Source organism: Coenobita brevimanus, chromosome 44, assembly GCF_032717465.1.
Source record: "Coenobita brevimanus isolate Jiangsu-jjx chromosome 44, ASM3271746v2, whole genome shotgun sequence".
Taxonomy (NCBI): Eukaryota; Metazoa; Arthropoda; class Malacostraca; order Decapoda; family Coenobitidae; genus Coenobita; species Coenobita brevimanus.
In genome coordinates, this window is record NC_136997.1 from 47,712,931 (window position 1) to 47,727,724 (window position 14,794).

Consider the following 14,794-nt stretch of genomic DNA (forward strand, 5'->3'; position numbering starts at 1 on the left):
TGTGGAAACTCCCTGTACTGTTGTTTGCAGATGATACTTTGTTGTTAAGTGAAGAGGAAGGAGAGCTGCAAGGCTTGGTGGATGAGTTTGGGAGTGTGTGTAAGAAACGGAATCTAAAGGTGACACTTCTTTCCTTTCCAACTAAGATCATCCAATATTTTTTATCTGGGGAGGGCTTTCTGAAATCAGCATGGTTAATATAGCCTACATTTGCCTATTCAGTTCAAGACATCCCCCCAAAACTGAAATTATCTGGTTACCAAAAATTGAATTATATATCATATTATTTAATGGTCAACAAACAGTTTTCTATGATTTTATGAGGAAGTAATAGCTAAAAAAAAAAATAAAATAAAAAGAAAAATAAATAAATAAAAGGCCACTTACAAGAATGACACTTTAATTAGTCTGACCATCCCTGACACAGATTTGTGTCTCCTTTTAGGCCGTTACAGTACCTGTTATTTAATACAAGAATACTATCATAATACATCCATACATTATTTCAACATTTCTTCATAGCTAGTAACATATATTACCAACCATCTTCTATACAGATTAACATTTGATATGGATAAATAGCCATGTTTGCTACTAACACTGAATGTGGGAATGAAACACAATGTAGAGCTGTTAATACTGACACTATCATCATTATTAGAGAAAACTGTCATCACTTTCACTATGAAAATAACTGATTTGGCAAAATTTACTGCCTTGAACATGCTTTTTATTGCCTGAGAAACTTTCTTGCTGAAACACATCTCTCACTCAATAAGATACTCCTTTAACATGGTGGTTTTTACATACACACAATTAAGTGAAAAATTACTGTATAACAATTATTTCAATACATCTGGTAATGCTGGGGGGAAACTGGAAAATCAGCTTTCATGGTATCTAAGGCATTCAAACAGGCAAATGAGAAAGTAAAGTGTGATTTTAATAAGGACTTATAGTTGTATTTTAAGTGTAGGAAGATTTCACAACATTTCATGATCATCATCTAATCCTGTCTTGTCCCATGAGGAGTGAAGAAGCCCAGGGCTAGGCAAATTGGTTCTGACATTTAAGATGAGAGTGACATTCTTAGCAATTTAATCTGCACATTACACTTCAATATCCTCTTGTACTTTTACTGATGCAGACTATAAAAATATCAAAACAATACAGTTGGCTAACCTATGACACTTCTAACTAGTAGACATCAGGAACAGTGTCCAGGAAATCCACAAAGTTTATAGGACAATGGCTTACAGGCAACACCTTCACCAGTCACCCTTAATGACCTCCCAAGCCTGCTCTAACTACCTCAAAGTGGCCTTACATGTGCCACACAGTATTAAGCACAATTAAAAGCACACTGTACTGTAACAAACAAGAAGTGTGGAGGTAGACCACATCATCACCTTACACCATTACCCTACACAATCAACCCTCACCCATCACACAGACCAATCACCCCACACCATCACATCACATTATTGGACACACATCTGTGCTGTGGTCCACATCCTATGCTATAATGGATCTAATTGCACTGTGACAACTTTCAGAAGTTAACCAACTGCCACCCATGTGACAGGCAAACAGTATTGTGGTAGAGTGCATTAGAGGTAAAATGAATGTACATGCAGCATACACGAGAATATTGTGGTATAATATGCCAGACAAATAGTGGAGGAAGACTTGCTACAAAGCCTATGTGATACAGAATATGAGCGTTATCGTACTACACACTACAAACATTGTCTTCATCCAGGAACCTATGCAACTGCTCTGAGGTACTCCTGCCATAACATATTTGGGAATGTCATCTGCATGATCTTGAATTAGCATGAGGAAGGTGTTTGGGATATACAGTTGCAGACATATATATCAATGCACTTCATTTTAATCATCAAGGGGACAATGAACAATGATCTTTTCAAACCAGTAATGCAACCTTCTGAGTACAGCAAACTTTTTAGAATACTGTGAAGTTTCATAATTGTTTGAACTAAAAAGTGGAGCAATTTTCTTGTTTGCAACTGAACTGTCTATAACAAAGTCGGTCTTCCACCTTGGGTTTTTATGATTGCCTTATGGTACTTCATTCATATCATATTGGGGAATGCCACTTAACAATTCTGAATCAACTTGAGGTGGGTGTTTGGGATTTACAATAGAGATCTGGCTGCCTGTTGTAAGCTTATGCAAATGCCCTACGATATTTCCTCTACAATACATTTGAGAATTCCACTTCATGATTTTGGATTAACTTGCATGAGATTTACATTATAAAGCTGGCCTTCTGCTGTGAGCTTTTGTTGTTGTTGCTGTTAATCAACCCCAGTCTGTCTGGCCGGGCCAAACCATCAACCACAGGCAAGCAACTGCCTCTTGAGGGGTTATCCCTTGCACTGAACTGATGTTCCCTTGCTGGTGGCAGTGCCCCAAAATAGCACAGTGCAGAGAACACTGTAAAGGTTTGGTTCCTGAATGGATGCCACATTTGCATCTCTCCATCCAGTTAACATAGGCACCACAGCAAGCTCCACATCACACAGTTATCTGGGTATATGGTTACCACTCAGCACTGTAAATGGTTTTCTGGACTGAAGGAAAACATTAGGCTTGTCACTCAGTGTAGAGCTACTTGAAGTGGAAAGAAGAGTAATAAAAAGTGGTAGGAAAGAAAGGGAGAAGCAGGAAGAGAAGATGGCAGACACAGAAACAAAATGATAGGAGTGAAGGAAGACACAGCAATGTGATTCCCTTAAGGTACTTGCTCCATGTCAAATTGGAAAAGGCCATTTGGACGATCTTGATAATACTTCACGTAGGTTTTTGGGTTGATGTACAGTGCCTTAACAGCTGGGTCCTCTTTCATGCACTCCATCCATGAAAACTGAACAAGAACGAACAATGAGTACATTTGTTAATTAAACAAATAGTAGTACATGTGTATGAATAGGGAAACTCTGACAATGAAAAAAGATATTTAATGATCTAATAAAAAGTTAAAATGTATATATTATACAACATGAAAACTATACAAGATTGGACAAAGAAGATATGCCACGACGTTACTCAAAATATAATTCACTCATTTTAACTGGGTAGAAATTTTTGTCCTTTTGCAGCTACCTCAACAGTAGAATAGAACAATACTAAAGCTCAACACTCTTCCCACTGAATTTCTTCATGACTGATGCCACACTGTGGTGTTAATGTCTTGTTACAGCTCAAAATTCAAAATGGAAAGATGGTAATTTCATGCCTAGTTAAAGTGAACAGAGCAATTTAGTTCCAGTGCATAATCTGAATATGAATCCTGTATGAGAGTGAAAAAGAGCAATGCCTTAGTCAATGATCTAACCAAAACTAGCTACAATGCATTCATGTACATCAATAAGAAAACTACACAGTTAACTGGGTTTAACTATTGGGTGTGGCCATCTGACAGTGACTGAAAAAACTGTCAGCTATACAGAATTACTAAAATTGAAGTGTAAACAAGTCCCCATATTTTGAGTCATTTATGGAACACCCGTAACTGTTAGATGTAATCACCCTTCATCCCACAAAACAGAGTATAGTTAACAGTGATACAATGTGGGCAAATACAGTATATTCTATCCTCATGACACTGGGTGCAAAGATATACAAGAGATGGGAGTATGAACTGAGAGCAGGCAGCCATATTGCAGAGGACAGGATGGCATGGAGGTAATCTGTTTGTGGCTACCTCTAATGGGACAAGGCATCTGACTATAGATAGACACCGGTATATCACATGTTTCAGAATTATCAACATAGCCTGGCACCTTGTCCACACTTTCGTACTCCCAGTTTAGTTTTAATTAAAATGCTGGATCCTTGTATACTCAATAATAAAGGTTAAGTGGTGATGGCAACTACATTCATCCCCTCACAGTCACATTTCCCAAGTAAAGCATCAACTCCTGATTACGCCAAACTAGTTTATTCAAGGAAGAGGGAGTTGCAGGAGACTGGGAGTGTTAATACTGTCACCATTAACCCACTCATAGTTACATCTTTCCTAGTATCTCAATCCAGGGGACACCAGACACTTTTACTGACAACAGAGAGTCACAGCAGCCTGAGCTAACAAGAAAAGTGTCACAGCAGTCTACAAAAAAGCATACACACCAATTTTGGGAACTGTCGCTTGGATATCGCCGTCTCATCTCCCCAAAGCAGCAGAAGCACAGGAATCCGCTCACCCCAAGGCCAGATCATGTAGTCAAGCATCCCTGGGAATAGAAGACATAATTGTACAGTATTTGAATGCCTGCGATTACAATTTGAGATGTATCTTAGCCTGCAACAGTAAAACTTCGGATGAGATCATACAGTGAAGCATCCCCATGAACAGAACACCAGCAAATGAGCTAAGATCTGAGTCCTTTACCATAATTAGCCTGCAAAAGAAAATTCTTGTTTTAGATCATGTACTCAAGCTTCCACGTGAGCAGAAAACCTGAATGAGCATCAACAGAACTCTTTTATCCAATTAGTCTGCAACAACAAATTTCTGGAAAATATCTAGACTCCTTAATCTCATTTAGCCTGCAACGTATATATTTTTTATACGATTTTCTGAGAGCAACCACTAAAAATCAAAGCCAGCTGGCAGCTTTAGTGCATGAGGATTAACACTGCTTACCTCAAAAGCTTCAATGGTTTAAGCACAAAGTTATGTCTGGGAACGACACTTCTTTAATCCCCTGATTCTCGAAATAAAAGAAATCAATAGTTATTCTCTAAATATTCCTGCCCAAGGAGTACATGAGGCATAGTGCTAATGTGGTGATTATCATCTGTCTTGCCAGTGCCGTACATGACAAACTAGCAAAATACTTAACTTGTATCATCATCATCATTTTCTGTTTTAATCATCCAATCCTGTGTTGCCCCATGAGGAGCATAGAAGCCCAGGGCTAGGCAAGTTAGTCCTGACATTTAAGATGAGAGTGATCAGTTTCACTCATCCCTGAGTGGCATTACATGAGCACTAAACTCCAACCACCCCTTGGATATAAATCTGCACTGGCTCAATCCAACTGGAGTGCTGTAATTACCCACTAAACCACCAGGTGCCATACTTTGGTCATATGGTTACCACCCAACATTGTAAATGGTTTCCTGTACATTTTGGCTTGTCACTCAGTGCAGAGTCACCCACAGGCAGAAGGAAGAGAAAAGACAGAAGGAATGAAAGAAAGGAGAGGGAATGTAAAGTCACCCTCAGGCAGGAAGAGGGGGGGAGAATGAAGGAAATAAAGTCAGAAGAGGAGGGAAGGAATGAAGGAAGTAAAAGAGGAAAGGGCAGATACCCGAAAGCTGCACTACGTCGAGTGAGTGGATAGCGAACTTACTGGGAAATAAAAGCATGGTAATTATGACTTATTACAAACACTTTCTATTTAAAGCCAATGTATCATCATCATCATCATCATCCAAAAAGTTTTTTTTCCACTCTCAGACAAAGTGAGGTAGGGTCAAAAAAGCCAGAACAAAACTGATGGAATGAGAAACACACCAGCATCTGGCCAACTGAAAAACAAAAGAAAGGCTGTGGGCAAATAATGCTCCCCGTCATCATTTCTTCAAATTACTTTTTCTTAATTTCCAATCAGATATTATCTTTTTATAAATCTTGTTCCTTTAATCTTAACAGAAATATTCTTTAAACTGTGGTAAAGAAGAGACACAGACAGATCAACAGACAGATACAGTCTCACTGTGTAGACAGGCAGACAGAAAAGCACACAAAATCTTGCTCACCTGGTCTAGCACCTCCGAAGTATTTTGTATTCCTCTTGGTCAGCTCAGTCTCAAACAACTCCAGACCTTCCGGTATATTAGTGATGATTTGGCTATACACCTCACGATCACCACCTGCAGTAACTATTTTGTTCAAGATGAATGCCACCTGAGAATAAAAGGCAGTAAAAATTAAATGAGGAAGTGATGGGGTGTAGAAATATTATTCAGATGTGCTAGAAAACGTTGTTTTCATTATTCTTTTCGAATGACTTATGTAGATTAGAAGAGATTTTCCATACTGGAAGGGCTACCTACAACCTTAATGAATGCCTTCAAAACAAAGGGCCTTTCCTATGTTGAATAAAACAGCCTTGATGCAACAATAATAAACTACAGAGGACATACACACATTCAAGAGGTTCAAACATAGACTTAACTATATATTTGCCAGACACCTTAATCTCACAGGGGGTGGCCACAAACATATCACCTCCATGTCACCCTGTCCACTGCCATTTCACTGCCTTGCTCCCAGCTTACACCCCCCCCTCTCTCTTATACCTTTCCACTCCATCCCTTCATCTTATCAATGGCTTCCCCCTCCCTCTCCCCCCCACCACTTCACTCACATACACTTTGCTCATCAGTCTCTCGCTCTCCATCCTCTCCATGTGGCCAAACCACCTTAGTGTATTTCTCCTAATGCTTTCTATCACATCCACATCCACACCACAATGCTCCTTCACTTCCTCATTTGTCAGTCTGTCTCTCCATGCAACTCCACATCCTCTCAAATAACTCATTTCCAATGCTCTCACTCTTGACTTGTGTCCCTCCAACAAGGCCCAAGATTCACTTCTGCACATCAGAATTGGTATCACAATACTGTTATGCAGTGACTTTTTTACTTTCATGCTCACTTCCCTGTTTCTTATCATTGCTTTCAATGAATCAGCAACCTTTCTTCCTTGTTGTACCCTTTCAAGTATGCTGCCCTCCAAACTTCCATCCTTACTCATAACACTACCCAAGTACTTAAATGCACTCACATTTTCCATTTCCTTCTCATCCAACCTCACTATACATTCAATGACTTCACTTCTCTCGAAGACCATAACTTTACTCTTCCCTACATTCACCTTTAGATTCCATTTCTTACACACCTTCCCAAACTCATCCACCAAGCCATGCAATTCCCCTTCATTTTCACTTATCAACATTATATCAGTTTTCAAATGTAGAGTCAATAGGTATTATTCTTCATTATGCTAATTCAAATACAGTAATTCTTTTTTTATTCCTACAATATATCAATAAGTTTTTCAGCTTAGGCTTGGAGATCATTCAAAATGGAGGACAATGATGTAACATTCATTACCTCCATCACTTTCTTATGCATCCCATTAACTACAGAAAAAATATCTGTATGCAACAAGAACAGAACAAAAAAAAGAAGTCCTGTCAATCCAAAAGTAACCTCCTCAAGTGTCTCACATCTTTCCTGGGACATCCTGTATTAATCTTACTTTGCTGTTCCAGAGTTCAATCAACATGCGGTCCTGCCCCTTGCTCCAAGCATCTCTTGGGTACAGTGGAGGGTCTGGATATGCCTCTTCCAGGTAGTCACAAGTTACCAGTGATTCGTACATCAGTCGGCCATCCAGCTCCAGCGTAGGCACTTTTCCTAGAGGGTTCTTCTCCAGGAACCACTCAGGCTTGCTTTGCAGGTTGATGTTGACAATGTCATGTCTGAATGGAAAAAAGATGTGTGGCTGACATTTAAAATACCTTAACAACTGTAGTTAAGTTACAACAACAAATAATGAAAATATCATTCAGGCAGCTGTTGGAAGCTTTTGTCATTTTACCATGGAATGAAGGGGTAAATATTCATAAGTAGCTACTGTACAGTAAACTGATGACTGCTGAGACTGAAAGAGACTCAGTGAGATGTGTTGGTGGATGAGGAAAGAATTGAATTCAAGAAGAATGTTTTAGTAGTTATATACCTTCATGCAGTGACAAAAGAGGAAATTATGTGAAATGGAAAAGAGTAATTGTGTGAAAGAATGTGGAAAGCAGCAAAGCTAAATAAAAAACTGTGGCCTATGCTATGAAGGCCTTGACAGAGAACAGTGGCTACAAGATGACTGCATGACAGTAAGGTCTGTGTTCTCACTGGCCTGGAGACTGTCTAACGTTTCCTCCTTAGTGATTTATTTTGCATATGGCACATTCATATGCCTTACAGGATAATATTACCTTTCTATTAGCTTTGTATTCATATCTCAGACAAGAATATTAACACAACATATGCAAAAATAAACTGGTAAGGAAGATGTGCTAGTGAGCCTCCTACAGTACTTGGGATACGACAATATACATCACTCAACTTACTTTATATTCTTTGCAGTGAGGATAAGTAGTGTGCGTTTAGCGTAGGGGCAATACTTCATACTGTAACAGCGCATCATGCCTGACTGGTACGGAGGGCATTTTGACCCTGAAAACATCAAAAGCATGTCAGTAATTGCAACAAAGCCTCTATACAGTATTATGCCATTAACTGTAGCCTCTTATAAAACAACTCTTAAAGTCTATCTATCTACCTAGCCAGACGCCATAATCCCGTACAGGGTGGTCGTTTGTCTTTGAGTTAATTTTTTACGAGGAGGGGAACTCAACATAATAGCTCTGTCTCTTTGCTGCAATATTGCATCTTTATCTCTTTACTATCACTGCTTCAATGGTCACTGCTCCTCTGATCTGTCTGCTTGCATCCCTCCACCTCTACGGCTGGGACAAAGCACCCGTCTAGCAACAAACTCTTATCCTTTTTCTGTCCAACTCTCTAATGAAAGAGTTAACCGTTACTCCCAGTCCTTCATTTATGCAACAGGTTAACTCTGGAACTGTCTTCCTCTGTATTTCCTACTTCCTATGATCTCCAGTCTTTCAAACAGTGTGTCCAGGCATCTCAAAATGAACGAATCTTGAATTTGGCTTTTTTTTTTTGTACCGGTATTGTTTTTTTTTTTTCTTGCAGCCAGCAGCTCCAGTGTCTGGCCCTTGGCCTTTGATTGATACTGCTACTGTGAGTGAGGCAATAGGCAGGATGAGGGTGGGGAAGGCAGCAGGTGTGTCTGGGTTGACTGCCGAAATGTTGAAGGCCTCAGGCGATATAGGGGTGAGTTTAGTCACTGACCTGATAAATAGGATCATTTATGAGTGTGTTGTCCCAGATGATTGGCTGAAGAGTGTAATTGTAAATGTGTATAAAGGAAAGGGTGATGCCCTGGAAAGAGGAAATTATAGAGGTATAAAGCTTTTAGATCAGATAATGAAGGTAATGGAGAGAGTTTTAGAAGGTATGATTAGAGAAAGAGTGAATATTGATGAGATGCAGTTTGGGTTCATGCCAGGTAGGGGGACCACTGATGCCATATTCATTGTTCGACAGCTTCAGGAAAAATATATTGGTAGGAGAAGGGAACTTTATTTTGATTTTGTTGATTTGGAAAAGGCCTTTGACAGAGTCCCTAGAGAGGTGGTGAAGTGGGCAATGAGAAAGCTTGGCTTGGAGGAGTGGCTGGTTAGGGTGGTTATAGCCATCTATGTGGGTGCTCACACCCAGGTAAGAGTGAATGGAGATTTGAGTGATGAGTTTTCCGTGAATGTTGGTGTGCATCAGGGGTCACTCTTGAGTCCCATGTTGTTTATCATGGTACTTGAAGCCCTTTCACGTGGCTTTAGAAACGGACTCCCGTGGGAGTTGTTGTATGCTGATGATTTGGTGTTGATTGCAGAGAATGAAAGGGAGGCGGAGGAAAGGTTTAGGAAGTGGAGAGATGGTATGGGGCAAAAGGGTTTAAGGGTAAATGCAGATAAAACAAAAGTGATGATATCTAGGGTTGGTGGCGGTACTGTCAAAGATGAGGGAGAGTGGCCATGTGCAGTTTGCCACAAGGGCGTAGGAAGTAATTCCATCTTGTGCGGTGTGTGTGATAAATGGGTGCATAAAAGATGTAGTGGTATCAGAGGTAGCCTGCGAGATAATGCTGATTTTATGTGTACGGCGTGCCGGGGTGAGCAGGTGGAGATTGTCAGACGTGAAAGGATTGAACTTGCTGGTGAATCTCTTGAGTGTGTGGAAGAGTTTTGTTATTTGGGAGGCATGTTGTGTGCTGGAGGTGGGGCTGGAGCTAGCTCTGTGGCTAGGGTGAGAAGTGGCTGGAAGAAGTTCAGGGAGCTCTTGCCTCTCCTGACACTGAGAGGGCTCTCCCTACGTGCTAAGGGGTCTTTGTATGCAGCATGTGTCAGGAGTATAATGCTGTATGGCAGTGAGACCTGGGCAGTGAAGGAGGAAGATATTCGCCGGCTCAGACGTACAGAAATGATAATGATTAGGTGGATGTGCAGTGCGTCCCTGCGTCCAAGGCCTGGAGGGGCTGGGTTTACAATGGAAGAGTTGAGAGGCGGGATGGGACTGGAGTGTATTGGTGTTGTGATGAGGAGAGGTAGATTGAGGTGGTTTGGACATGTGGAGAGGATGGGGGATGATAATTGGGTGAGGAAGGTGAGAAGTGTTAATATTGGGGGTGGGGTTATGAGGGGTAGACCGAGAAAGACATGGGACGAGGTCATTTAGTATGACCTTAGGGTTAAGGGACTGAACAGGGAGGCTGCAATGGATCGTGCAGCGTGGAGAGCCGCCATTAGGTGACCAAGGCCGACACATGCAAGCACGTTGGAGCCTTTAAAAACGAAAACGAACGGTTTACGGGCTCCTGGCCTTTGGTTCCTTCTTCCTTGCATAAAAAAAGTACAGTAATAATAATAATAATCTGATCCATCCTGAAACTATCTATCTATTGCCAGACGCCATAATCCCGCACGGGGTGGCCATTTGACTCCGAGTTATTTGTTTTACAGAGAGGGGCACTAACCCTCCACCAACCTACTTGACACGTAGGGAGCATGTATGGTTTGGTTATATGGTTACCACCCAGTGTTGTAAATGGTTTCTTGGCTTACAGGAAACCATTTGGGTTGTCACTCAATGTAAAGCCACCTGTAACGGAAAGAAAAGCATTAAGTAGTGACGGGAAAGATGGGAGAAATAGGAAGAGAGGAGGGCAGGCACAGAAAAAGAATGATAAAGGCTAAGGAAGAAGTAGGCAGCACTACATCAAGTGAGTGGATGATGGTCGCCACCACCTACCACTAAACAACGACAATAAAATGATTAAGAGCCAATATCTGTTCACCCCATTATGAGCGTAAGAGTTCAGGGTTGGTCTATCTACTATCTGTCTATCTACTGCCAGACGCCATAATCCCGTAAGGGGTGGCCATTTGACTTTGAGTTAGTAGTTTTACGAGGAGGGACACTAACCCTTCACCAACCCACTTGCTGACACGTAGGAAGCACGTATGGTTTGGTTATATGGTTACCACCCAGCGCTGTAAATGGTTTCTTGGCTAACAGGAAACCATTAGGCTTGTCACTCAATGTAAAGCCACCTGTAAAGGAAAGAAAAGCAAAAAGAAGTGACAGGAAAGATGGGAGAAATAGGAAGAGAGGAGGACAGGCACAGAAAAAGAATGATACAGGCTACAGAAGAAGTAGGCAGCACTACATCAAGCGAGTGGATGATGGTCGCCACCACCTACCACTAAACAACGACAATAAAATGATTAAGAGCCAATATCTGTTCACCCCATTATGAGCGTCAGAGTTCAAAGTTAGTACATTTAAAAGTACCCAGTACAAAACTGCCTTATTCCACTTGTAGCATTTTATATGATAGAAAAACCTCTAGCTACTTCCTGGCTTCAAATCATATAAACCACAGCCCTTCCTGATGTGAGTTCTGCCACCAAAGTACCTGGAATGTAGGTCAAATTAACCCCTAACAGGCAGGTGATGTTACGTAACGTCCATGTGTGAGGAGGCGGGAAGTTACCGTTCGTAACGTCCATGTGTGAGGAGGTGGGTGACATTAAGTAATGTCCATGTGTGAGGAGGCAGGCGTCGTTACATAATGTCCGCATGTGAGGAGGCAGGCGACGTTACATAACGTCCAGCCATTTTCTGTCCTAATTTATTGGTGAAATTGGATGATACGGCATCCTTGTCACCTACTGTCCTGCCCTTTACTCTCCCAAGCCTTGAAACAAGTAAAATAGAATACAGTATACATATACAGTATAAGTTGTAGTGTTATAATTGTTCAAGTAAAACAGAATATATGTACATAAGTTTTATTGTTATAAGTGTTCAAGCAAAATAGAAAACACATACATAAGATTTTGAAGACAATGAAAAGTGTAAAGAACGCATAAATGATAAATACTGTGTTCAGTGGTGAAGAAGAAAATGAGTGAATAGTTCGCTAGCCTCGCCCCAGGCACGCCTGGTGATATGCTGCCTGCTGACACTCCTCCCCTCCTCTCACAGCCAGCAGAAATAAATTACCACATATGTAACACCTCTTGCCTTCGTTTTTCATCCATTTTCATCGATTTATGCATGTTTAGACATATTCCTTGATACTTTAGTTTTCCAAAAATATGCCGCCCCTCACGATGGTATAATTGATAAGCTGCCTACCCACAAGGGGTTAATACATCAATACAACATGAAACAAAATCATGCTCAGGTCAGCTTCTAATAAAATGTCCTGTTTATGATGGAAAGCTTCAACACTTGATTAAGTGCAAAGATATATGCAAATGCTTACTGAAACTCTCATGAAAAAAAAAGAAAAAAAAAACTACAGCATGAGAAAAACACAATCTATTGGCTTTTTGGATATACAGACTGCGAGTACAATACATACAGTATATAAAACCCACATCACTCTCACACCATGAACCTTGAATGTTTCAGTAATAATTACATGGATTTAATAAAATTTATATTCACCACTTAACACTTCTCAGCTGTCCATGAAGTGGGCTGGGAATGGTAAATTATTACCCAGTATCATCTTGCTTTTAAAATCCAGTCTACTACTGAAGACTATCCTCATTATATTTTCCTGGAAACCTGACAGAACTAGCTTTCTCCATTTTTACAACGGTATTAATACTCACAAACTAATGGAGACATGCTAAGCCGAACAAACTAACTGAAGTAATCCGGGAAAAATAACAATTAACCTGTGAAAGGCTCATTTCAACAGAAAATAGGGAATGGCTGTGCCCGTATGGTAAACAACTTGTGACATTTATCCAACTAACACTGTACATAGCTCCATAAATATCTATACCGTTCTATGAATCTGGACTTATTATGATTTTTTTCTGTACCGATTATCACGAATTCAGTGTGACATATGCTAAACGAGTCAATCTTTGGCATACCTGCAGCTAGATGAAGAGTACTCATGACACACGGAGCTATGGCACCACTCCTCCTCATCAGAGCCTTCACGCACTACTGAGTGACTGGTGTGAATTGTGATGGCCTTGGTGTGCATTTTCTATAATACTGGTGGCACGTTCTACCTTCACTCAGTCACTATTTCCTCCTGTCACCCTCACTCGCCATACCATCCACCTTCAGTCGTCCTCACTTGATCCCTGAACAGCTGATCGCACTCTTGTTTACAACGCTTTTCTTCTTTTTCTATTTATTGTTTTAACCTTTACTTCCTTTTCTTATTTTTTCATTTTTTTTCTCTACGGCTTTCGCTACATATTCTATATCGTTTTCTTTTTTTGTATCATTTCATTTACTGCTTATTGTAGATTTTTTTTTTTTTCCTGGCCTATCAATCATTGGGGCCGAAGCCCCTGGTTAAGGCCGGATATATATATGTATATATATTTAAACATATACATATATATATATATATACACACACACACACACACACACACACACACACACACACCGCTCACTGGTGCAGTGGTAACGTTCTCGCTTGCCAACTGGTGGACGGGAGTTCGCGCCTCAAAAGTTTCACTGACGAAGTGGGTGGTTACTGTCCCCCTGGAGCAAGGGGGACGGGTGTGTGCGTGTGTGAAGGTCACAGCCTTGCCCTTAGATCGGACTATATGAACTCTCAGCTCCTTCCGGGAGGGTAAAAATCTGACGATCACGACCATCAAGTGATCCTGACCGACCCGGTGAATTACACACACACACACACACACTTCCATACATACATACAGACACACTTTCATGCAAACGTACATTATATATGTATAATAATTTTAATTAAATTTTATTTTTTTGTATTTTTTTTAATTTTTTCTTGGTTTTATATTTTTTATACCTTATATTATAAAGACAAACTAATATAAAGACCCTAAAACTAATCACCTAAGAGACAAATCGCTAACCTATACTAAATCCTACAGAGACAAATAGCTAGACTTACACTAATGGTAAAAATACCTCGACTAACAGAACACCATCGACTGCAGATATGTAATGCCTTTCTACATGACACCTGCACTCATCACCTGGTGACTGTCAGTCGACGCACAACCTAATATAGGGGGCATCAATATATGAAAGGGAACCAGACGAGTCAGGAACATTTCCATATACGTCAGCTGTCGTCCCTAATTAGAATAACTTAAGCAAGATGGTATAATGTATTTACATAATTTGTACAAAAAGTGAAGAACCTCGGCCAGCAGACCACCATCGACTGCAAGTGCCCAATACCTTCCTATATTGCACACTTGCACTCATCAGCTGGTGACTGTTAGTCGAGGAACGGGGTTTAATGTAGGGGACATCAATATTAGAAATAGGTCAGTGGGAGGAGGAACTATTTCACATACGTCAACTGTCAACCCTAATTAACAGTACTATATATACATAGTTACAGGTGATAACAACTATAACCATACAGTAAAAAAGTCACATCACTCTGATCAGTCTGGTCTCTCTCAAGAAAGCCATCAATTTATCAGTCATAACAATGTCCCCATCACCCAGGATGGTGGAAAGGGTGAAGGGGACGTCTGCTGCACCGCGGTAATTTATAAGTGAAGCACGT

The 14,794-nt window shown here is 40.5% G+C and overlaps 1 protein-coding gene across 2 annotated transcripts; it reads right to left on the minus strand.

Annotated features, from left to right (window-relative positions):
• Window positions 1–407: 407 nt before the first annotated feature.
• On the minus strand, window positions 408–13,371 carry LOC145398184 (pyrimidodiazepine synthase-like). 2 transcript variants are annotated; one of them, XM_080271136.1, is made up of 7 exons: window positions 13,144–13,371; window positions 11,171–11,298; window positions 8,173–8,278; window positions 7,302–7,524; window positions 5,794–5,941; window positions 4,156–4,259; window positions 408–2,890 (listed from the first exon to the last, which is right to left on the minus strand). In XM_080271136.1, the coding sequence occupies exons 3-7, from the start codon at window positions 8,247–8,249 to the stop codon at window positions 2,759–2,761; spliced, it is 684 nt and encodes a 227-aa protein (XP_080127262.1). In that variant the 5' UTR covers window positions 8,250–8,278; window positions 11,171–11,298; window positions 13,144–13,371; the 3' UTR covers window positions 408–2,758. The 2 variants fall into 2 exon arrangements, with proteins under 2 accessions (XP_080127262.1, XP_080127261.1); XM_080271135.1 differs by lacking the exon at window positions 11,171–11,298.
• Window positions 13,372–14,794: the final 1,423 nt, after the last annotated feature.